General features: G+C 49.6%; 1 protein-coding gene across 1 annotated transcript in view; it reads left to right on the top strand.

The window, feature by feature from the left end:
* Nucleotides 1-2,103: 2,103 nt before the first annotated feature.
* Nucleotides 2,104-25,980, top strand: part of LOC122923655 — a 129,756-nt gene continuing 105,879 nt past the window's right edge. Inside the window, exons 1-7 of the mRNA XM_044274510.1 lie at nucleotides 2,104-2,304; nucleotides 2,425-2,571; nucleotides 3,108-4,455; nucleotides 4,750-4,869; nucleotides 7,160-7,462; nucleotides 17,888-18,166; nucleotides 19,570-19,851. Coding sequence (XP_044130445.1) covers nucleotides 2,104-2,304; nucleotides 2,425-2,571; nucleotides 3,108-4,455; nucleotides 4,750-4,869; nucleotides 7,160-7,462; nucleotides 17,888-18,166; nucleotides 19,570-19,851 — 2,680 coding nt within the window. The remainder of the gene's footprint in view (nucleotides 2,305-2,424; nucleotides 2,572-3,107; nucleotides 4,456-4,749; nucleotides 4,870-7,159; nucleotides 7,463-17,887; nucleotides 18,167-19,569; nucleotides 19,852-25,980) is intronic.

The following is a 25,980-nucleotide window of genomic DNA, read 5'->3' as shown; positions in this document are numbered from 1 at the left end:
GATGTGTATACCGTTATATCTCCTCAGTGTACATTGTATATTACATACAGGAGATGTGTATACCGTTATATCTCCTCAGTGTACATTGTATATTACATACAGGTGATGTGTATACCGTTATATCTCCTCAGTGTACATTGTATATTACATAAAGGAGATGTGTATACCGTTATATCTCCTCACTGTACAGTGTATATTACATACAGGAGATGTGTATACCGTTATATCTCCTCAGTGTACATTGTATATTACATACATGTGGCAAACCTAGCCACTTCTGGACTATAATGTAAGAAGGTTGTCCGTACGTTTGAATGCAATATTTGGGAATGTGGTATTTTATATTGCTACTACTGCCCCTGTTAGACTGGGTAGCAGATTGCATTCAGGCTGTCCTACAGACTATGTATGTTATTATGTGTTTGGTTACATTGTATCTGTGTATGCCAGGGGTCAAGTTAGTCCATTACGTTTGGTAATTGTATTTTGTGGATTACGTCACAGACAAGGCTCATTGTGTTGGGTAATTACGTCTCAGACAATGCTTATTGTGTTGGTTAATTACGTCTCAGACAATGCTCATTGTGTTGGGTAATTACGTCTCAGACAAGGCTCATTTGGTTTTGTGTATTGTGTTACAGACAGAGGGGAGGGGAGTTTGTGTACAATGCCTGGGGAACTGTATAAATATACAAGCTTGTGAATAAAGCGGGTAGTTGACTCCCAGACTGTGTGTCGTCCGGTTATTGGGAGGATTGGGAATATTGCCGTACTGCTCAGCGCTGACTGTGGATTTACCTGTTATACCAGCGGAGATCGTGGATTCTAATATTGCACTCCGCTACAATTGGTGGCAAGCGACGGGATCCAACCTTACAGCCGAAAAGCGGTGTTCGTGTAAATTGAAACTACCGAACAAGGAAAGTGAAGGATAATTCGTATGGAACAAAGGAACGAACAACGAGGTGAATGGAGATTGATTATGCTGCTTTGAAACGGCAGACATTGAAAGAGCTATTGGAAGCCAGGGGTAAAGTAGCCAGCAACAAACCCAAGGAGGTACTAATTGCCGAGCTGATGGAGGGAGACAGAGGCCGCAGCGCTACACCCCCAGCAGCCATGGAGGAGACACTCTACCAGAGGGAAATGAGAACCAGGCTGGAATTTCTGCCACAGCCTATATCAGAGGCCATGATGCAAATGGTAATGGCAAATGTGCAGGAGTACGTGATGGCACACAGCCCACAGCATGCACCGTCCCGAGCGGAGTCCACGACTGGGTCACTCTACAGCCAGGTAAAACCCAAAATTCCCTATCATGCCTTTAAAGTATTTTGCGAGGAGAAGGATGAGATTGATGGGTTTTTACAGGATTTTGAAAGGCTGTGTGATTTACATGACTTGGAACGGGCAGTATGAGCATATCGCGCTGTACCCAGCGAGGACAGCAGAGATTATGAAAAAGTGAAGCGAGCGATATTAGAGAGGTATGCCATTACCCCAGAAGCATACCGGCAAAAATTTAGAAACCTGCGAAAACCAGAGAAAGATTCTCATGCTGAGTGGGCACACAAGCTGGACCAAGCATCACAAGGGTGGATACAAGCCAGCCAAGCCACTACTATGGAAGAATTGCGACAGTTAATGCTGTTGGAGCAATTCTTCAACGGTTTGTCTCCAGAGACACAAGAATGGGTGCGGGACAGGAAGCCTCTCACCCTAACAGAAGCGGCACGCTTAGCCGATCAGCATTTTGATGCGAGAAGGCATCAGGTAACCCTCCCCAAGAGTTACCCGCGACCCGCGGGGTCACCCAGCATTCCACCCCCCCACGCTCCCACTGCATCTCCTCTTCGCCCATCCCCAGGGAACCTACCACCACCCTCCAGGTATAATGGACGTGTCAATATCCAGTGCCACACCTGCAAACAGTGGGGGCATATGGCCCGTGAGTGCACCCAAAATCGAGGCAGACCCGCCTGGAACCAAGCTCGACCGAATCCGGCACCAAGGGCTGCTGCCCACCATTATCAGCGGGAGCCAGCTGCCCAAGAGATGTGGAGTGTGCAAGCCGAGGAACCTCTAGGGGTATTACACGAGGTGATGTCCATTCGAGCCACCGACAACAGGCAGCACCATCGCCAGCTGGTGACCCTGGAAGGGAAGGAAGTACAAGGGCTCCGAGATTCCGGAGCCACGCTAACCTTGATCGCACCTCACCTGGTTTCAGGTTCCGCTCACACTGGCGGATCAGTGGCCGTAAGGGTGGCAGGGGGAGCAGTGTACCGACTACCCACTGCTAAAGTACATTTGGATTGGGGTGCGGGAGAGGGGGTTGTGAAAGTGGGTATCATGCAAAATCTACCAGCAGATGTTGTACTGGGGAATGACTTGGGCCAGATGACCTCTGCTTTTGTACCCCAGGCTCCACACCAGGAAGCTCATCCAGTGACCACACGGCAGCAGGCTCGCATCACGGCTCCACTAGCACACTCTGAGGCTCAGGTAAAAGACCATGACCCCCACACGATACGTATGTCCTGGGATACCCCAACTACATTTGAGGCAGAGGTAAAGTCAGACCCCACACTACAGATATATAGGGACAGAGTACTCACCGACCAGGCTGGGTTAGAGGGGGAGCGGTACACGTGGGAGAAGAGGCCGTAGCCCTCACTAATATCCATGCTGAAACGGTGGCCGAGGCTTTAATGAAGATATTTTCCCGGGTAGGGTTTCCCCAAGAAATAATATCCGATAGGGGCACCCAATTCACTGCCGAGGTCACCCAACAACTGTGGAAGATATGTGGCATTAAGCCAATAATAAATTCTGCCTACCACCCCCAGTCCAATGGGCTATGCGAAAGATTTAATGGTACGCTGAAACAAATGCTCCGTACATTTGGAGAAGCGCACAAAGACTGGGAACGGTTTTTACCCCACCTGCTCTTTGCATACAGGGAGGTACCCCAAGAATCGACAGGGTTTTCTCCTTTTGAATTACTGTTTGGAAGGAGGGTACGAGGGCCGTTAGACCTAATTAGGGAGCATTGGGAGGGTGAGAGTAGCCCAGATGGAACCCCTATCGTATCTTACGTACTGGAGTTCCGGGACCGTCTGGAGGCGCTGACTCAGACTGTGCGCACCAACCTCCGGGCGGCCCAGCAGCGCCAGCGCCGATGGTACGATAGGGGAGCCAGAGACCGCAGCTTTCAAGTGGGGCAGAAGGTTTTGATTTTAAAACCCGTCCGCACAGACAAGCTGCAGGCCATCTGGCAAGGCCCGTACCAGGTGGTGGAACAGAGATGTGACACCACCTATGTGATTGGCCCCTGCTCAGGGGTAGGGAAGAGACGCATGCTCCATATAAACATGCTCAAACCCTACCATGAGAGGATAGAGGACGTGGCGGCGATATGCGCCTCAGCCTCTGAGGATCAGGAGAATCTGCCCCTACCTGACCTATTAGAACAGGAAGAACAGACAGAGCCCTCCAAGGGGGTTCGGCTGGGGGAGCGGCTAAGCCCTCAGGAGCGTGCCCAGGTACAAGAGCTGATTGTAGCTAAAGGGGCTACCTTCTCCAATTTGCCTGGGTACACTCCGCTGGCCACCCACCGAGTCGAAACCCCGGGACAGCTACCTATGCGGCAGACTCCATATCGCGTCCCTGAAGCAGTCAGAACCCATATGAAAACTGAAATTGACGAGATGTTGCAGCTGGGGGTTATCGAACCTTCCGATAGCCCCTGGGCATCGCCGGTAGTGCTGGTACCCAAGAAGGACGGCACGACACGTTTCTGTGTCGACTACCGGAGGCTAAATGACAAAACGGTGTCTGATGCCTATCCGATGCCTCGGATAGACGAGCTGCTGGATAATATGGCACGGGGCCAGTATCTCACTACCATAGATCTATGTAAGGGATACTGGCAGATTCCACTAGCCGAGGATGCCATCCCCAAGTCAGCGTTTGTCACCCCGTTTGGCCTGTATCAATTTCGGGTCATGCCATTCGGGATGAAAAACGCTCCGGCAACTTTTCAGCGGATGGTCGATCGGTTACTGGACGGATTCCAGGAATACGCCTGTGCCTACTTAGATGACATTGCTATATTCAGCCAGACCTGGGCAGAGCACCTACAACACATAGGGGCCATCCTAGATCGTATTGGAGAGGCAGGATTAACGCTGAAACCCAGCAAGTGTCATATAGGGATGGCCGAAGTGCAGTACTTGGGCCACCGGGTGGGGAGCGGGCAACAGAAACCGGAACCAGCTAAAGTGGAAGCTGTAGCTAAATGGCCCACTCCTAGGACAAAAACCCAAGTGCTAGCGTTTCTGGGTACCGCAGGGTACTATAGAAAATTTGTGCCCAATTATAGCGCCCTGGCCAAACCCCTGACTGACTTGACGCGTAAGAATCTTCCTCGACAGGTTGTCTGGGCCCCAGAGTGTGAGCAGGCATTCCAACAACTGAAGACTGCTCTAACTAATGCTCCCGTACTTGCTGCTCCTGATCCAACTAAAAGATTTCTTGTTCACACAGACGCTTCAATGTTTGGATTGGGAGCAGTGCTGAGCCAAGTTGGAGCCGATGGCGGAGAACACCCCGTAGCTTACTTGAGCCGAAAGTTATTGCCACGAGAAGTAAGCTACGCCGCCATTGAGAAGGAGTGCCTGGCCGTGGTGTGGGCCCTCAAAAAGTTACAGCCGTACTTATATGGACAACCTTTTTCCTTACTCACAGATCACAACCCGTTGGTGTGGCTAAACCGTGTGGCTGGAGACAATGCCCGGCTGCTGCGCTGGAGTCTGGCGCTGCAGCCGTATGACTTTACCATCCACTACCGCCCAGGGAAACAAATCGGTAACGCCGATGGGTTATCCAGACAAACGGAAATGGAAAAGTGATCTGTGAGTACTCTCCCGGACATCCCCAAGCCGATCCGTTGGGATCAGACTGTGTATGCCGGCTTGGTTCTGGGGGAGCATTGTGGCAAACCTAGCCACTTCTGGACTATAATGTAAGAAGGTTGTCCGTACGTTTGAATGCAATATTTGGGAATGTGGTATTTTATATTGCTACTACTGCCCCTGTAAGACTGGGTAGCAGATTGCATTCAGGCTGTCTTACAGATTATGTATGTTATTATGTGTTCGGTTACATTGTATCTGTGTATGCCAGGGGTCAAGTTAGTCCATTACGTTTGGTAATTGTATTGTGTGGATTGCGTCTCTGTGTTGGTTAATTACGTCTCAGACAATGCTTATTGTGTTGGGTAATTACGTCTCAGACAAGGCTCATTTGGTTCTGTGTATTGTGTTACAGACAGAGGGGAGGGGAGTTTGTGTACAATGGCTGGGGAACTGTATAAATATACAAGCTTGTGAATAAAGCGGGCAGTTGACTCCCAGACTGTGTTTCGTCCGGTTATTGGGAGGATTGGGAATATTGCCGTACTGTTCAGCGCTGACTGTGGATTTACCTGTTATACCAGCGGAGATCGTGGATTCTAATATTGCACTCCGCTACAATACAGGAGATGTGTATACCGTTATATCTCCTCAGTGTACATTGTATATTACATACAGTTGATGTGTATACCGTTATATCTTCTCAGTGTACATTGTATATTACATACAGGAGATGTGTATACCGTTATATCTCCTCAGTGTACATTGTATATTACATACAGGTGATGTGTATACCGTTATATCTCCTCAGTGTACATTGTATATTACATACAGGTGATGTGTATACCGTTATATCTCCTCAGTGTACATTGTATATTACATACAGGAGATGTGTATACCGTTATATCTCCTCAGTTTACATTGTATATTACATACAGGAGACGTGTATACCGTTATATCTCCTCAGTGTACATTGTATATTACATACAGGAGACGTGTATACCGTTATATCTCCTCAGTGTACAGTGTATATTACATACAGGAGATGTGTATACCGTTATATCTCCTCAGTGTACATTGTATATTACATACAGGAGATGTGTATACCGTTATATCTCCTCAGTGTACATTGTATATTACATACAGGTGATGTGTATACCGTTATATCTCCTCAGTGTACATTGTATATTACATACAGGTGATGTGTATACCGTTATATCCCCTCAGTGTACAGTGTATATTACATACAGGTGATGTGTATACCGTTATATCTCCTCAGTGTACATTGTATATTACATACAGGTGATGTGTATACCGTTATATCTCCTCAGTGTACATTGTATATTACATACAGGTGATGTGTATACCGTTATATCTCCTCAGTGTACATTGTATATTACATACAGGTGATGTGTATACCGTTATATCTCCTCAGTGTACATTGTATATTACATACAGGTGATGTGTACACCGTTATATCTCCTCAGTGTACATTGTATATTACATACAGGAGATGTGTATACCGTTATATCTCCTCAGTGTACATTGTATATTACATACAGGAGATGTGTATACCGTTATATCTCCTCAGTGTACAGTGTATATTACATACAGGTGATGTGTATACCGCTATATCTCCTCAGTGTACATTGTATATTACATACAGGAGATGTGTATACCGTTATATCTCCTCAGTGTACAGTGTATATTACATACAGGTGATGTGTATACCGTTATATCTCCTCAGTGTACATTGTATATTACATACAGGAGATATGTATACCGTTATATCTCCTCAGTGTACATTGTATATTACATACAGGTGATGTGTATACCGTTATATCTCCTCAGTGTACATTGTATATTACATACAGCTGATGTGTATACCGTTATATCTCCTCAGTGTACATTGTATATTACATACAGGAGATGTGTGTACCGTTATATCTCCTCAGTGTACATTGTATATTACATACAGATGATGTGTATACCGTTATATCTCCTCAGTGTACATTGTATATTACATACAGATGATGTGTATACCGTTATATCTCCTCAGTGTACATTGTATATTACATACAGATGATGTGTATACCGTTATATCTCCTCAGTGTACATTGTATATTACATACAGGAGATGTGTATACCGTTATATCTCCTCAGTGTACATTGTATATTACATACAGCTGATGTGTATACCGCTATATCAGGTCAGTATCTCACGCTCTGTATATTACTTACAGGTGATGTGGACGCTGTCGTCGATGTGCCAGGAATCACCGGGAGATCGGTTCTATTAGCAGTGAATCCTCCGCCCCCAGAAAATTCTGGTTTGACCTGGATTTTTAAGAACCAGATTGTGGCTAATAATCTTCCTCCTCCTCCTGTTTGTGACGATCATTTGATAGGAAAATGTCAGTTTTATGAGAACGGATCCCTGAGAATCGACAGCGTCTCCTCCGCTAATGAAGGGAATTATACTCTGACTGTACGAGCTTCGGGTTCTACAACAACTGAACGTACAGAATACCGGCTCCGGGTGTACGGTACGTAGACTCCCGCCCTATATGTGACTCATGATGTAATCCTCGCCGTCTGATGTACTGACTGCAGAGATCAGACCCTCATCCTCCTCACTCCTCCACCTCTTCTGCTGCTGGAGGACAACGAACATTTGATGGATGGGAATCGGTTCCATCTCTGTATTTAATGTGCACCAAATCTTATTTAACCGCCATCTGGTTTAATTACTGCTAAACCGCACCTCCGGTTAGGAGGCAGCTAGTGATGTCCGGTTTATGAGCGAATCGTTCTTTTGAATCGATTAATTTTACTGAATCGGAGGAGTTGATTCATCTGACTAATGATCGGTGTGAAGCCGCTCAGCCAGATAGCAGAGCAGAGACGCCGCAGCAGGGAGGAGCGTAATCTGATCCTAGAGTGGAAGACAGCCCCGCCCCTCCCCTCATCTGCAACCAATCAGAGCAGAGAGACGCTGGCAGCACGGAGGAGTGTATTCTGATCCTAGAGTGGAAGCCATCCCCGCCCCTCCCCGTCCACCCCGGCCTGCAACCAATCAGAGCTCAGTCAGATAGCAGAGCAGAGACACCGCAGCAGGGAGGGAGGAGCGTAATCTGATCCTAGAGTGGAAGACAGCCCTGCCCCTCCCTGCAACCAATCAGAGCTGAGGCGCACACAGTACAGGGAGTCGTGCACTGAGTCTTAGAATCCGATGATCCGACTTACTTATAGACTCATTCTATTCTTGGAGTTAAAAGAATCGTGAGTCACTAGAACAGTTTACACTGAGTCTAATCACTAGGCGGCAACAGTATAAAGCCCTTTAACCAACTCCGACCACCTAACGCAGGGATGCGTCCTGCGGGCGGTCAGTTTGTTCCTCCTTGACGCGTCGGTGCGTCATCTCGCGAGAAGCAAGATTTCCTGTGAACGCACGCTCGCAAGAGTGCGCGTTCACAGGAACTGCAGGTAAACGAGTTGATCTACAGCCTGCCAGTGGCGATCATTCGCTGGCAGGCTGTAGATGCAATTTTTTTTTTACCCCAGAAAGGTATATTAGACGCTGTTTTGTTTACAGCGTCTAATATACCTGCTACCTGGTCCTCTGGTGTCCCTTTTGCTTGGATCGACCACCAGAGGACACAGGCAGCTCAGTAAAAAGTAGCACCAAGCACCACTACACTACACTACCCCCCCTGTAACTTATTAACCCCATTATTAACCCCTGATCACCCCATATAGACTCCCTGTTCACCCCCCTGTCATTGATCACCCCCCTGTCATTGATCACCCCCCTGTCATTGATCACCCCCCTGTAAGGCTCCATTCAGACTTCCATATTTGTTTGGCGGATCCACAAAACACGGACACCGGCAATGTGCTTTTCGCATTTTGCGGATCCGCACATTGCCAGAACTATATATAAAATGCCTTTTCTTGTCCGCAATTGCAGACAAGAATAGGACATGTTCTATATCTATAGGCTCTACAAGAAACGCAGTAATCGCCCGATCAGGCCTGATCTTGTGCGCACACTTGTGTTCAGTCCGCCCCACCGCAGTGACAGAATATTTGTTTTTTCTGATCACTGCAAAAACACTGCAGCGCTATAAAGATCACTTTTGAGGGGCATGGCGAGTCCATAGAAGAATTTTTTTTTTTGGCACAAGTTAGCAGAAATTGATTTTTTTTGTTATTTTTTCTTTTTTTTTTCTTACAAAGTCTCATATTCCACTAACTTGTGACAAAAAATAAAATCTCACATGAACTCGCCATACCCCTCACGGAATCCAAATGCATAAACATTTTTAGACATTTATATTCCAGACTTCTTCTCACGCTTTAGGGCCCCTAAAATGCCAGGGCAGTATAACTACCCCACAAGTGACCCCATTTTGGAAAGAAGACACTCCAAGGTATTTCCTGAGGGGCATAGTGAGTTCATGATGTAAAATTTTATTTTTTGTCACAAGTTAGCGGAATATGAGACTTTGTAAGAGAAAAAAAAAATAAAAAATTTCCGCTAACTTGTGCCCCCCAAAAGAATATTCTAGGAACTTGCCATGCCCCTCACGAAATACCTTGGGGTGTCTTCTTTCCAAAATGGGGTCACTTGTGGGGTATTTATACTGCCCTGGCATTTTAGGGGCCCTAAAGCGTGAGAAGTAGTTTGGAATCCAAATGCGTAAAAATGCCCTGTGAAATCCTAAAAGTACTCATTGGAATTTGGGCCCCTTTGCACATCTTGGCTGCAAAAAAAGTGTCACACATGTGGTATCGCCGTACTCAGGAGAAGTAGGGTAATGTGTTTCTGGGTGTATTTTTACATATACCCATGCTGGGTGAGATAAATATCTCTGTAAAATGACAACTTTGTATAAAAAAAAATGGGAAAAGTTGTCTTATATGTAAAATTACACCCCAAAACACATTGCCCTACTTCTTCTGAGTACAGTGATACCACATGTGTGACACTTTTTTGCAGACTAGGTGCGCAAAGGGGCCCAAATTCCAATGAGTACCTTTACGATTTCACAGGGCATTTTTTCGCTGATGGATTCCAAACTACTTCTCACGCTTTAGGTCCCCTAAAATGCCCAGGCAGTATAAATACCCCACATGTGACCCCATTTTGGAAAGAAGACACCCCAAGGTATTCCGTGAGGGGTATGGTGAGTTCATGTAAAATTTAATTTTTTTGTCACAAGTTAGTGGACTATGAGACTTTGTAAGAAAAAAAAAAAATATAATTTTCCACTAACTTGTGACAAAAAATAAAAACTTCCATGAACTCACTATGCCCATCAGCGAATACCTTAGGGTGTCTACTTTCCGAAATGGGGTTATTTGTGGGGTGTTTCTACTGTCTGGGCATTGTAGAACCTCAGGAAACATGATAGGTGCTCAGAAAGTCAAAGTGTGTAAATTTATATTTTTGCACCATAGTTTGTAAACGCTATAACTTTTACCCAAACCAATAAATATACACTTATTGCATTTTTTTTAATCAAAGACATGTAGAACAATAAATTTAGAGAAAAATGTATATATAGAAATGTAGTTTTATTTGAAAAGTGCAAAAATTTTGGTCAATTTCGATTAATATAAAAAAAGTAAAAATGTCAGCAGCAATAAATACCACCAAATGAAAGCTCTATTAGTGAGAAGAAAAGGAGGTAAAATTCATATGGGTGGTAAGTTGCATGACCGAGCAATAAACAGTGAAAGTAGTGTAGTGCAGAAGTGTAAAAAGTGGCCTGGTCATTAAGGAGGTTTAAGCTAGGGGGGCTGAGGTGGTTAAGTGGCCTCCATATAATAGAACGTCTCCAGAAGTGTCCCCCACTAAGTATAATGCCCCTATGCACCCCTCCATACAATAGAATGCCTCCAGAAGTGCCTCCACTCAGTATAATGCCCAGATCAGTGCCCCCAGCTCCTCCTTCCTGTTCCAGTCCTCAGTCAGGTCACCACTGATGTAACACTTATTACCTATCCGGCTCCTGAGCTTCAGTTCACTTGTCAGCCCGAGTCATCCGAAATGCCGACTCAACAAGTGAATCAAAGATTCGATCAACTGTGCATGCGCATTGCACACCACCTGAGCTTCGGTTGCACTTGCTTGTCAGCCGACTCAGCAAGTGAACAGAAGATTTGATTCATGAACCAGTTCTTTTAAATAAACTAATTCATGTAAAATATCCTGAACTTCCCATCTTTAGAGGCAGCACGCCGACCACCCAGCTCCCATTGGCCAAGTCCACCTTCAGTTTATCAACATCCAACCATTTAATCATAATCTACAGAAGAACTCTTGCAAAAAACATCAACCAATTAAGCAAAAAGAAATGTAGGGAGGGGAGAGGGACGTCCCTGACAGGAAGTCAGGGAAAGAGGCCACAGCCCGGTTAGACCGCCTTATTTAACTCTTTCTAGATGGGAGGTGAAAAGAAGCAACCATGTTAGCCAACCCAAGGGGGGGTGGGGACTAACCATGGTCTCCCGGGCAAGCTCCCGACTTCCCATACCATAAATCACCCCTGCGGGATGCATAGGTGTCGAGTAAAAAAGGGGAAGGGGTTTATTTTCCCAAACCCCATGACACCCCCTCCATCAAAGTCTGTGCAGTCAGGGACGTCCTCCCCAACCGTCCGGTGTCCATCAAGCCTGTCATACATCATATGATGGTTCCTTATATGAGGGAACTTTGCCGACACTGAAGTCCAACCACGGGTCTCCTCACAAAATCCCCAATTATCTGATGTCGTTTTCTAGAAACATAATTGTATCATCTCGGAAGTGTTTTCTCTGAATATCCGTATAATAATTCAGATTTCACACCAGACACCGGAGCTTTGCTGTGTAGACTGAGGCAGAGCTGGTAGAGGATCTAGGGTTTAGTGTCAGCTATTCTGCTGGGTGACCGTGATGTCTGGTGTTTGGGGTGACGGCAGGGCATGCAGAGTTCAGGGGTCAGTAACCCAGCATGTGGAGGAGAATTAGACGTCTGCACAATATGTCCCACTAGAACGTATGAAGTTCAGCAAGGGTGGGAGTGTAGACAGATGTGTGGTGTGTATATAAAGCATCCTCACTAGGGGGGCTCTAACTTACCAGGCTGGCCCCAGAGCATGTATCGGATCATTCTACGGAAAATAGCGAAGTCTTTGTCATCCACCCAGAATCTCCCTGCTTCTTGTTGGGGATACAGGATCGGAGAGACTTGTCCTCCTGCGCATGAGGGTGCGCAATACCACATGTACACCTCAACACTACGACTGGCCCCCCAAACCTAGAGACCCCCAGACTAAGGATGTAGAACTAGAGATGAGCGAATCGGTTCATAACAAACTAGAATCATCATAAATTTCACAAAAATGTGTCTGCCAAATGAATTCACTTCAGATGAAATGTGCAAAAGTGTAAGCGTCGTTTTACTTCTACAGGGAAGCGGCAGGAGGATGAAGCCGGAGGATCACCGGGTGGGGCCCAGGCCAGCAGACCTGCACATAATGCTTTGCAGGCAGCCTGACGGCCAATCAGGAAGCCAGATATTGGCTGGTCTATCAGGCTGTATGTTAGACGCCATTGTGAGCTCAGCCGCTGCTGTGACAGGACAGACACAAGCTGCCATTATAAGGTCCTGCAGAGACAGTGCAGGGATCGCAAATAGTGTATATATACAGTACAGACCAAAAGTTTGGACACACCTTCTCATTCAAAGAGTTTTCTTTATTTTCATGACTATGACAATTGTAGATTCACACTGAAGGCATCAAAACTATGAATTATCACATGTGGAATTATATACATAACAAAAAAGTGTGAAACAACCTGAAAATATGTCATATTCTAGGTTCTTCACAGTAGCCACCTTTTGCTTTCATTACTGCTTTGCACACTCTTGGCATTCTCTTGATGAGCTTCAAGAGGTAGTCACTTATAATGGTCTTCCAACAGTCTTGAAGGAGTTCCCAGAGATGCTTAGCACTTGTTGGCCCTTTTGCCTTCACTCTGCGGTCCAGCTCACCCCAAACCATCTCGATTGGGTTCAGGTCCGGTGACTGTGGAGGCCAGGTCATCTGGCGCAGCACCCCATCACTCTCCTTCATGGTCAAACAGCCCTTACACAGCCTGGAGGTGTGTTTGGGGTCATTGTCCTGTTGAAAAATAAATGATGGTCCAACTAAACGCAAACCGGATGGAATAGCATGCCGCTGCAAGATGCTGTGGTAGCCATGCTGGTTCAGTATGCCTTCAATTTTGAATAAATCCCCAACAGTGTCCCCAGCAAAGCCCCCCCACACCATCACACCTCCTCCTCCATGCTTCACGGTGGGAACCAGGCATGTAGAGTCCATCCGTTCACCTTTTCTGCGTCGCACAAAGACACGGTGGTTGGAACCAAAGATCTCAAATTTGGACTCATCAGACCAAAGCACAGATTTCCATTGGTCTAATGTCCATTCCTTGTGTTCTTTAACCCAAACAAGTCTCGTCTGCTTGTTGCCTGTCCTTAGCAGTGGTTTCCGAGCAGATATCCTACCATGAAGGCCTGATTCACACAGTCTCCTCTTAACAGTTGTTCTAGAGATGTGTCTGCTGCTAGAACTCTGGGTGGCATTGACCTGGTCTCTAATCTGAGCTGCTGTTAACCTGCGATTTCTGAGGCTGGTGACTCGGATGAACTTCTCCTCTGCAGCAGAGGTGACTCTTGGTCTTCCTTTCCTGGGCGGTCCGCATGCGAGCCAGTTTCTTTGTAGCACTTGATGGTTTTTGTGACTGCACTTGGGGACACTTTCAAAGTTTTCCCAATTTTTCTTACTGACTGACCTTCATTTCTTAAAGTAATGATGGCCACTCGTTTTTCTTTACTTAGCTGATTTGTTCTTGCCATAATACAAATTCTAACAGTCTATTCAGTAGAGCCCCCACAGAGTGGAGAGGGGGTCAGCAGTGTGTGGTGACGTCACTGATTATTTTGCCCTTCCTCTGATCCGTCAGAACAATAACCCCAAAAAACGGATCCTGTCTGTGGAGCATCCGCCTTCACTCGGTCAGCATCTGGTCAGTAATCCAGCAGTATTGCTAATGCCAAAAAACAGGAGTGAATCCAGAACAGAGATGACCGAGTCAACCATTCAAGAACCGCTGGGTTGCTGGTCAGGACACCACCGCTAGCTGACACTGGGAGCTCAGACCTCTCGCTGCGACCTCTGCTGCCACGACCCCTTACTCTGCTGCGATCTCTGCCTGCGCCAGAAACACTGAGGCCTCAGTGTAGTGACCTCTGACCCGGCCAGACGACATCAGTCCGGCATAAAAAGTGCCCGGTAACAGAATGCAGCTGTCACGGCTGTTTAAGGGTGTGACGAAACCAACCTCGCCACGGTGTTTTGGAGGGGGCTGGTTGCCAGCCTCTTGCCTCAGGATTATGGCCCATACTAACTTTAAAGAAGACAGGCCGGCCGCACAGCTTAAATCTGTCTTTGGAATTGTATTTTGTTATGTAAGGGTACCCAGATGGCTAGTTGAATTGTATTCGTGTGGTCTGAGTGTCATTCGCCTAACGATATGCACTCAGACTTGAGCTATCTGGGAATATGTTAAATGTCTGTGGTTGCTGGGAGGGTGTGACATTGTGTGTTTAACTGGTGATTTCTGTCCTGTTGTCCCCGCATGTGTATTGGCGATCTCCCCTTTGTCCTGAGAGATAATTGGATTATCCCCCGGTTGTCTCTGGGGCAGAGAGGAGGAAACCATGATGCATTGTGGGGATATGTTGTATCTGTTCGGTGTGTCGCAGTCTCCATTCTGGTCCCCTGTGGGCGTGTGCCACCAGATATGGACCTGCATAAATACGGGCGAGTAGCCCTCAATAAAGTGTTCCTGTTTTATCCTTCATCATGCTGAGACTGGTGTTTGGATAACTGATCAAACTGGGGGATTGCTATACGCTGAAGATTTGCTATACTCCCCTGGCATAACTACTAGCTCTTGTAAGAGCTGTTCCTGCTCTCTGGCTGGAGGAGAGGTTCACCCACTGGAGCCTGGAGCCTTGTCGTAGGTCCAGCGTGGGTGGAGGACGGTGAGACCCCAACCAAGCTGCGGCGGTTCGTGGGGTCTGCAGGGTGTACGGTGTCAAGTGGAGTACTTGGAGTCCTCGGAAAGCACTAGGAGCATCTATCGACGGAGGTACCCGGTCGGGGTGCTAGGAGTTCCGTTACATTGGTGGCAGCAGTGGGAGTTGCCAGGTGTGGACGCAGGTGATCCTGACTCGCAAATGTTGAGGGACCTCACAGACTGGTCCTGGGGGGACCCACAGATGGCAGGTGGAGATGGGACCGAGGTCTCTCTACTGGCCCTACAGGGATGCTGGGCCGCCTGCCCAGATCTCCAGCGGCAGTGCATATCACAGGGAGAGGAGACAACCGGTCTCTCTCCCCAGCGGCAACCTGAGTTCCAGGGGGAGGAGATGCGGGGTCCCTCTGCCTTACAGCAACCAGAGTCCTGGGGAGGAGAGGCAACCGGCCTCACCTTCCACCAGCAGCCGGAGATACCAGGAAAAGGGGAACACAAGCCCCTCTGCATGGGCGCAGATGAGACCGCGGGCTCGGTGCCAGTCCTACAGGGATGCTGGACAGTCGGTCCAGATCCCCATCCATCTCCGCAGGGATACCAGGAGGAGGAGGTAAGCGAGCCCTCCCCTTCCCAGCTACTTCCCAACAGAGTTCTGGGGGCAGGGGATGAGCCTGCGCTACCCACTGATTTCTTCCCAGCAGAAGAGCTGGCATCAGGGCAGAGCGCAGTCGGCCTCTGCCCTCCTCTATCCTCTTCTCCAGAGCCGGACATCCCACAGGCTACCCCAGCGGAAGTGCTGGCATCTGGGCAGAGTGCAGTCGGCCTCTGCCCTCCCCTATCCTCTTCTCCAGAGCCGGACTCCCCACCGGCTACCCCAGCGGAAGAGCTGGCATCTGGGCAGAGCGCAGTCGGCCTCTGCCCTCCCCTACCCTCTTCTTCAGAGCCGGACTTTCCACAGGCTACCCCCGCGGAAGAGCTGGCATCTGGGCAGAGCGCAGCCGGCCTCTGCCCACCAAGTACCTACAGCTTCAAGCTGGAGAACCACAAGGCAGCAAGGAGTCGCAGATGCCCACTCAACAGCTGGGGACATACGGAACAGAGCCAGGCCCCAAAATTCAACAGGTCCAGTATGGGGTTGTGGTTGGACTGCCAGACTAACTCAGGTACTGACCGTGAGGTCAGGTATCTGGTTAGTCTTCCCTGGAAGGGGGAGATGTGTGACGAAACCAACCTCGCCACGATGTTTTGGAGGGGGCTGGTTGCCAGCCTCCTGCCTCAGGATTATGGCCCATACTAACTTTAAAGAAGACAGGCCGGCCGCACAGCTTAAATCTGTCTTTGGAATTGTATTTTGTTATGTAAGGGTACCCAGATGGCTAGTTGAATTGTATTCGTGTGGTCTGAGTGTCATTCGCCTAACGATATGCACTCAGACTTGAGCTATCTGGGAATATGTTAAATGTCTGTGGTTGCTGGGAGGGTGTGACATTGTGTGTTTAACTGGTGATTTCTGTCCTGTTGTCTCCAGCATGTGTATTGGCGATCTCCCCTTTGTCCTGAGAGATAATTGGATTATCCCCCGGTTGTCTCTGGGACAGAGAGGAGGAAACCATGATGCATTGTGGGGATATGTTGTATCTGTTCGGTGTGTCGCAGTCTCCATTCTGGTCCCCTGTGGGCGTGTCCACCAGATATGGACCTGCATAAATACGGGCGAGTAGCCCTCAATAAAGTGTTCCTGTTTTATCCTTCATCATGCTGAGACTGGTGTTTGGATAACTGATCAAACTGGGGGATTGCTATACGCTGAAGATTTGCTATACTCCCCTGGCATAACTACTAGCTCTTGTAAGAGCTGTTCCTGCTCTCTGGCTGGAGGAGAGGTTCACCCACTGGAGCCTGGAGCCTTGTCGTAGGTCCAGCGTGGGTGGAGGACGGTGAGACCCCAACCAAGCTGCGGCGGTTCGTGGGGTCTGCAGGGTGTACGGTGTCAAGTGGAGTGCTTGGAGTCCTCGGAAAGCACTAGGAGCATCTATCGACGGAGGTACCCGGTCGGGGTGCTAGGAGTTCCGTTACATTGGGTAACCAGAGCATACACAGTAAGAAGAGCTACTGACCGGACCCAAACTAGGGAAGAGAAAGGGTGACCCCTGTCAGACCCTCAACACTCTCCCTATGCTGCTAAAGCACATGCCCGGATCCAAATGGTGGGAAGAGTCATGCCCGCGTACCTTAGACTGATGAGCCCTGTAACCCCTACAATAGTGGAAGGGGCACGGCCACCGATGCCCTGCTCAGAATATGGAGGGAACCGTGGCCACCTCAGATCCAGTCAGAAAATCACCAGGTACACAACAAAGTCTGCACACTTAGCTGATGGAGCTGCAGCCGCAGAGAAGACGGATCCAAGGGCCGCTGGCAATATCCGGAGTGCTTGCAGCAGCAGAACACAGGTCCAGAGAACTAGTAGCTTAAGAAGTGAAGATACTCAAGGCAGAGCTACAACTGAAAAGAGAAATATAATCCACGCCCTGCAATAGGAGGAGGGGTGATTTAAAGGCAGGGAAATCAAACGCAGGAGGAACAGCTGGGAGTAAAGACCTCATCACAGGGGCGGAGAAACAGAACAGTGAGAACACCTCCAAACTCTAAGTGACATCATCACAGGGGTGGAGACACAGAGCTCTGAGAACGTCTCAAAGCTCTGGTAGTGACAGCAGCGTTATAGCGTGCAATATGAGCACAGTGACGGGCAGAACGCCAGGGGGTGCATAGTACCTGCCTCGGGGCCCATAGACACCAGTGTGTTGTGGTATATGGATGGTATGTGGCGGACGGCTGGTACTGACTGACGTGTTCTTCTCTCTTCTCAGCTCCTCTGGATAAACCCGTCCTCAGGATTAGAATGGACTCCATGTATGTCGTTAATGGCACCAATGTGACCCTCCTGTGTGATGCCGGTGGTCAGACTGTGACTACTTACACCTTCTACCGAGACCAGACGCCTATATGCATCGGGCCCCATGTCTTCTGCAGCGGATCATCCCTGGACTTCACCCCGATATCTGAGATTTACAATGGGCACTACACCTGCCGCATCGAGAACCCGGTCAGCTCCAACCTCAGCGACCCCATCAATGTGACCGTATCATGTAAGAGAAGCCTCCTGAGATGTCTGAGGGTTGCCCTCCGGTCCCTCCATGGTATCATACAGGGGGTGGCCGGGAACATGTTTATCTTAGAAAATGGGTCAAATTATGCAAGAAATTCTAAAGTTGTCAGATACTCCATATCATGTGTAGTAGCCGGAGAGAACCCAAGACCAAAATGTCTACTGCAGGTGCGGGTATGAGAGGAGTAAGATCTGTGTAGGAGTATTGTAGGCGCTCATTCGCTCTCCTGTAAGCCCATGTTCCCCTGATCTCATCAGACCCTCACGGTGCAGACGTCTGTCCTCATTCCATACAAACAGCAAACCATGGCGTGCTCCACCCTGTGCTCCACCCATACACTGTTGCACAGCCTCCATACACTGCCGTACGGCCTCCATACACTGCCGTACGGCCTCCATACACTGCCGTGCGTCCTCCATGCACTGCCGTACAGCCTCCATACACTGCCGTACAGCCTCCATACACTGCCGTACGTCCTCCATACACTGCCGTACAGCCTCCATACACTGCCGTGCGTCCTCCATACACTGCCGTACAGCCTCCATACACTGCCGTACGGCCTCCATACACTGCCGTACGGCCTCCATACACTGCCGTACGGCCTCCATATACTGCCGTACGGCCTCCATATACTGCCGTACGTCCTCCATACACTGCCGTACAGCCTCCATACACTGCCGTACGGCCTCCATACACTGCCGTGCGTCCTCCATGCACTGCCGTACAGCCTCCATACACTGCCGTACAGCCTCCATACACTGCCGTACGTCCTCCATACACTGCCGTACAGCCTCCATACACTGCCGTGCGTCCTCCATACACTGCCGTACAGCCTCCATACACTGCGGTACGGCCTCCATACACTGCCGTACAGCCTCTATACACTGCCGTACGGCCTCCATATACTGCCGTACGTCCTCCATATACTGCCGTACGTCCTCCATACACTGCCGTACAGCCTCCATACACTGCCGTACGGCCTCCATACACTGCCGTACAGCCTCCATACACTGCCGTACAGCCTCCATACACTGCCGTACAGCCTCCATACACTGCCGTGCGTCCTCCATACACTGCCGTACGTTCTCCATATACTGCGTACGTCCTCCATACCTGCCGTACAGCCTCCATACACTGCCGGTACGTCCTCCATACACTGCCGTACAGCCTCCATACACTGCCGTACAGCCTCCATACACTGCCGTACAGCCTCCATACACTGCCGTACAGCCTCCATACACTGCCGTACAGCCTCCATACACTGCCGTGCGTCCTCCATACACTGCCGTACAGCCTCCATACACTGCCGTACAGCCTCCATACACTGCGGTACGGCCTCCATACACTGCCATACATTTTAATGCTTTCCTCTGTATTTGCAGATCGTATATCGGATATATCACTGACGGTGAACACATCAGCACTGGTTTGGCCGGGATTAGACTCAGTGTCTCTGCGCTGTTCGGCTCGCGGTACAAATGTCAGCTACTCCTGGAGCCTGGACGGGGCGGCCCTGCCTCCGGAGCCACATTACGTGCTAAGTGCAGATAGAAGCGTTCTCACCATCAGCCCGGTGTCTTCTAAGGATAATGGATCCTTCACCTGTACAGCCGCGAACAGTATAAACAACCTGACGAGCCCCGAAGTCCTCCTCCACCTCGGCTGTGAGTAACCCCGACCATGACCCCTCATTACATGTCCTCATATGTCCTGCTCCTCAGGGACTTACCTCCCACCACCGCATCTTCTGAGGGGAAGTGAGTGTAGGCTTCCTGCGGCTCTTCTCCTGTACAGTGCAAAGATGTGCAAAGATGTCCTGTGTGAGCACGATGCTAAAGCCATTGTGCAGATCAGCGGTACAGCGGCCGTGGTCTGCTCGGGGGTAGGGATGAGCGAACCTGGACTCTTAGGGTTCGTACCGAACATTAGGGTGTTTGGGTTCCCGAACTGAACACTGGCATTGGCGCAATAGTCCGTGTTCATTGTTTAAATAAAGATTGTTGAGAGCCTGCTCCAGCCAATCAACAAGTGATTAAGCTGTGGGCACATGGAAGCCATCACAGTCAGGCCTAGTGTTGTCATGGCTGTGATTGGCCGGTGCACCATGTGACCATGGATGAATAAATACCGGATCACATGGTGCGCCGCCATTCTGCTCTGACTAGTGTAGGGACAGGACGCTGCTGCCGGCAGGAGGGGGTTAGGCTTTTATTTTTATTACTCTGTGGATGACCTGTAGGCATTGATGTGGGTGCAGTACAGTTAATGGGGCTGTTAATTCTGTGGGTGACCTAAAGCCATTATTGGGGTTCAAAACGCCGCATTTCCATCCGTCTTACTGCTATAGGAGAGATAATCAGTCTGTTAATTGTGTCAGTGACTTATAGCCAATTTTTTGGGTGCAAAACACTTCATTTGCACCCGTGACACAGAAATACAAGTGTTCATCTGTCAGCCACTTTGGTGGGTGACCATAAAAAATTAGAGGAGCATCAACTAGGGGCTATGGCCGTGGTGCTGCTGGTGGAGCTCCTGCTTGCAGGGAGAGGACGTGGCCCAGGTCGTGATGCTGCTGGTGGAGCTCCTACTGCAGGGAGAGGACGTGGTCGATCTGTACCAGCTACACTCACAAGTGAAACCCCTTCCTCAGGTGCGAGTAGGCGACAGAACCTGCAGCGGTATTTGGTCGGGCCTAATGCGGCTCTACGAATGGTGAGGCCAGAACAAGTACAGGCGATAGTAGATTGGGCTGCTGACAGTGGATCCAGTTCCTTCACATTGTCTCCCACCCAGTCTCCTGCTGAAAGACCACAGTTGGCACCTGCAGCCGATGTCCATCAGTCTTTCACCTCACCCCCTTGCACATCAGCCAAGCAGTCTGATCCCCAAGTCATGCAGCCGTCTCTTCTGCTTTTTCATGACTCTGTTAGCAGGGTTTCCCAGGGCCATCCACCTAGCCCTGCCCCAGAAGTGGAAGAGATTGAGGGCACCGATGCCCAACCACTTATCTATCAAGATGAGTACATGGGAGGACCATTGCAGCACGTCTCGGATGATGACGAAACACAGGTGCCAACTGCTGGGGCTTTCTGCAGTGTGCAGACCGACAACAAGGGCAGGGGTGAAGACTGGGTGGAAGATGATGTGGAGGATAATGAGGTCCTCGACCCCACATGGAATTCCAGTGATGTGTGCAGTTCGGAGTGATATTGCTGTTTGTTCCTTAGTCTCGTTCTCATAACCGAAAACGACCGCCAGAAGTACAATCAGGAAATCCCTGATGTAACATCACAGAGACGTTCTCAAGCAGGATGCAATAATTTGCCTGCTTCCAACAGCTAGGCGAGGTTTATTTATATCAGAAGATGGAAGGTGGTCTTACAATCATGACCAATGGGGAGACAGGTTATGGTATGAAGTGATTGGCTGGCGAAGATATGAATGATCGCGCAAACTTATGTTTGAGCATTCGCACACTTATTTGCGCCCTTTTCCGTTGCCGTGCTTATCTTCGTGGATGAAGAAACATTTGTTCAACGGCCCCCATCCCTCCCGCCTCAGCCGTCGCCATGACACTGGTATCTTGCAGTAATACCAGGCCGGGCACAAATCAGCTACAGGTCGGGACGACCAGACCATCGTGCGAAAGTTTCTGCTCAGATGCAAACGAATCTGTGCATCTCCATAGGATAGATGGCGACCATATGGCTAACAATAATTTTTCCACCACAGTTCCCACCTTTTTCGCCATATGTCGTCATTTCAGCAGCTCCCTTACACTAAAATCACTCAAACCAGACCTCTAAAGGGAATTAACATGTAAAGGGGAACATGCTACACTACAGATGAACTAACAAAAAGAACCTGGCCTATCATTCTTGGGCCTCTTCAGTTTCTTGACCGCGACGTCCTGGCAAGGGTGGTGACAGTGATAAGTCTCTAAAGTGTCTCTAATAAAGAAATGCCTTCAAAAGGAAGGGTGATTCTCCATGACGGTTCCATAAAATTTTGTGGTTCTTCTTGGGTTGGTACTCCCGGAGTAAGAATCCGGTTGCTCCGGGCTATGGTTCTCTGCGATCATAACATGGTCCTCTGAACAGCTCCTCGCGACTCAATTCATCAGGCAGCAGGTCATTCTCACCGCCACATAGAAAGCACAGCAGTAACAGGACATACACTCCTATTTCCTTAAGCCACGATCCTATAGAAAACAACATATCACCGAAGCCCCCCAGACCTTTAAAGGGGTTCCAACCTTCATCTGCAATCACACGTGCTTGCCCCTGTAATGCCTTAACTCTATCTAGATGGGCCTGAACCTTGTCACCAGTATCTTCCCAATAAATTCACAGAAACCCCCCATTTCAGCTAAAAGATAGTTGAGAGCAAATTTCTCCTGGAAAAGAGTTTTTAACTGTCGCTGTTCGGAAGAGACTTCTCTCATGGCTTCAACTTTCTCGTTGAACATCTCATCCACTATGGTAGAACCGCCGCACCCATGTTACCGCCACGTCAAATGAGGCATAAACCACCAAGCACAAGTCCGGAACAATACGATCGTTTACCGATGACCCTCTAGGAAAAGACAGATAATGTATAAGGCGGAATTTGCCTGCCTCCCTCTTCGGAACTACCCCCAGCGGCGATACGCGCAAATCCGCCACAGGTGTCTCCGAAAAGGGGCCCGCCATCTGCCCCAACTTGACCTCTTTAAACAACTTCTCAGTAACTACCCCTGGGTGCTCCCTGGCCGACTTCAAATTCTTTCTAAGTAGCACCATCCCTGACGGGACGAACGGAATCCTAAAACCAAACAAAAAAACATCCTGCAATAACCGCAACGCCCTACCGTCGGAATACCTATTTAGGAAGGGCTCCATCTTTTCCAACTGTACCGGTGTCACCCCCTTTGCTATGGTGATCACTCCGCTGTCTACCTCCCTTGAAGCACAGCAATGCTCTGTGGGACCCCCCGCAAGTGGAGCACTCGTGCTTGAACTTGCACTTAGCTCCAAACTTGCACTCCCCCTTGTTAAAGAGGAAACACAAATCTTTTGCCGACTCAAAGGTGGATTGTCCCCCAACCCCTTCCGGATTCCCCCCAAAAGGGCTGACCCGACCTCGCTGGTGCCGTCACTTTCAGCCACAATGCTATGTCCTTGTGGTCCCATGTAATGTCCGGACGCACCGCTTTGCGCTGCCTAAATTGCTTGTCATACCGCAGCCATGGAAAACCCTCGTACATCCTGTAAGACTCCCCAATCGCATCCATGTAGCAGAAAAGCGCCGAACAATTGTCAAGCAACTTCTCGCCAATCACGCTCGCTAAAATTGCGAACGCCTGCAACCAATTGGCAAACGTCCGCGGTATTAAGCAATGTCTTCTCTTCTCCTCCCCCTTCTTCTTCCCCTCGTCCTTTCTAGCCCTATCCAAATTTAATCTCTCCAGGGGGAGCAGGGAAAAAATATCCACATACCCCCCCTTCCAGATCCGCTCCCTCACCTTCTGCTTCAAATGGGCCCCCAGCGGGCCCTCAAAGCAGACATACACCTCCCCTTTCGCCTTATCATATAACCGCTCTGACCCATCCCTAGCCGACCCCCCCGGCCTGCGTCTGTACTGACACCGAGTTACCCTCCACACTCCTCGGCGCCCCCAAGAAGCCCCTGGCCCACCAGAACCGCCTGCATCCCCATAAGTCGTTAAAGGTGACAGACCTCCCGTTCCCAAACTCACCAAACCCCAATAACTGCCCAAACCTCTACTCACGTCAGCTGAAGGGGCCCCACCCCCCCAGAGCCCAAACCCGCTATCACTTGCGCTAATGGTCCCACAAGGGCCTCACCTGGCTGCCTGGGTGCTGTGATCCCATCAGCCACTGGTCCGGATTCCTGTTGTCCCGTCCTCTGCGCCGACCCTGCAGAAATGGCTCCCAGAATCTGTCCCCTGGCCGTGCACGGTTCCCCTGCGGTCTTCTCCCTATTCTTCAAGGGGGGCGTGGCCTGACATCTCCTCATGTAGAGCTGCCGATGGCCTGCTGATTCCCGGCTCCATCGCAGCAACAGGCAGCAGCTCTGGACTCCCTAGTGAGTTGATGCAGGTGAAGAGGGGACCGGGTCCGGGCCCCACGTGAGCTTTGTCTACTAGCAGGATTCCTCCTGCTCCTGGGCTTGCGGGCAGGAGTGTGCCCTGCTGCCTGCCGGAGCGGAGGGTCCCCGGAGGGGCTCCTAATGTGGCACTGAGCTCCAGGGGGGGACTGATCAGGCCTGGTCCACCGCGACTGGCGTAAAAGATGGCTGGGGAGTTGCAGTTGCCCCAGCCTCCCCCGCAGCAGCTCCTGGACGGAATCCTGAAGCCACCCTGTGCCGTGGATGGCCGCTGCTGCCCTTAACTGCCCGATTACAGCCTCCAGGGTATCCATGGCCGGACTGCTCATGCTGTATTACCAGCAAAATGGCTACCCCCACTATCTCTCCTACATATTTAACCCAATACCCCCGGCCCCTTTATCTGAATACACCTATACTAAGCCACGGGGGTCTCCCTAAACCAAGCCCCCATCATGGGTGCCTCCCCTAAAGGCTATGCTTCCCAGTCCGGCTATACTTAACATTTTCCAAAGTGCATCAGACAGAAAGAATAAAGGAATACGAGGTACCTGATCATTGCGGTTTGTGGTCCAGTAGCTTCTTGCAATGGCTGGCGTGGATCCACCCGTCATGTTCCTCGACCTTGAGGAAGGTTGGTGTCATCAGCAGCACCTGGAATGGCTCTGACCTCTAGTCCCGTCTTCGGATGTTTCTTTAGCACGACCCAATCACCTGGTTGACTAGAATGAACACTGGTTATTGAGTCTGGGTCCGGGAGAGACTCCCGAATCCGGTGATGGACATCGGGTGATAACCCGTGGGGCTGCCTGGGGGCATACCTGATGGAATAAAGGGGTTACAGCGGAACATTCAGGATCGGCTGTGTCACGACTGGCAGTGGGGGAAACCCCCAGCCGTGCGGTACCCGGAGATGTTTGGTCGCTGCAAGACCACAGGATCAGGGAGCAGGTCACCTCCTAAAGTCTCCCTGATCTGACCCTAACTCCTAACCTGCATGGGCCGACCTTTAGGGTAGGAGGACCCATGCGCAGGAACCTCGGGTCCCTACTATCCCTCCGCAGGTCCCTAGGCTAGGAGCTGGATAGACTACCTGTTCCTCCAGAACACGGAGGAACAGGAGCCTAGAAAGGCCAAGCTGGAAATAAAGGGAATCCAATACCACTTATGGCAGTGGCAGGTATGTGGAACTTCAACCTCACCTACCTGCCACAAACACACCGCCCGGAACCCATGCAAAAGTGCTGTCTGTCTACAACAACAGAGAAGACAACAGCACACACCATACATCACACAGGGAACCAGGGAACCATAAGGTGCAACAAGCCAGCAACCACATACACATAAACATAACATCAGACAAGGTAACAAAGGTTTTACTAACAAGGTTTTATGACCAGAAGGATGGTCCTCACCAGGCAGATGGAGGAGACAGGCTGCTGCTCCAGCCAGCATGGCTGAGAGCAACCTACTGAAGCCTGCAAGAGACTCAGGCTATATAGGCCAAAAGGCCACACCCACCAGTCAACCACACCCAGTGACATCACACACACTGGGAAGGGAGTTAACCCTTCCTACACCACAGAAGGGAAAACACCAACTTAAAGGGGAATAGCACACACACTCACTCACCTGTCACCGCTGGCAACGGCATGCGTGGCCACCGTGTCCTGCAGAACAACCAG

The sequence above is a fragment of the Bufo gargarizans genome, unplaced genomic scaffold (genome assembly GCF_014858855.1).
Source record: "Bufo gargarizans isolate SCDJY-AF-19 unplaced genomic scaffold, ASM1485885v1 original_scaffold_1791_pilon, whole genome shotgun sequence".
NCBI classification, from domain to species: domain Eukaryota; kingdom Metazoa; phylum Chordata; class Amphibia; order Anura; family Bufonidae; genus Bufo; species Bufo gargarizans.
This window is presented reverse-complemented; position numbering and strand designations above follow the sequence as displayed.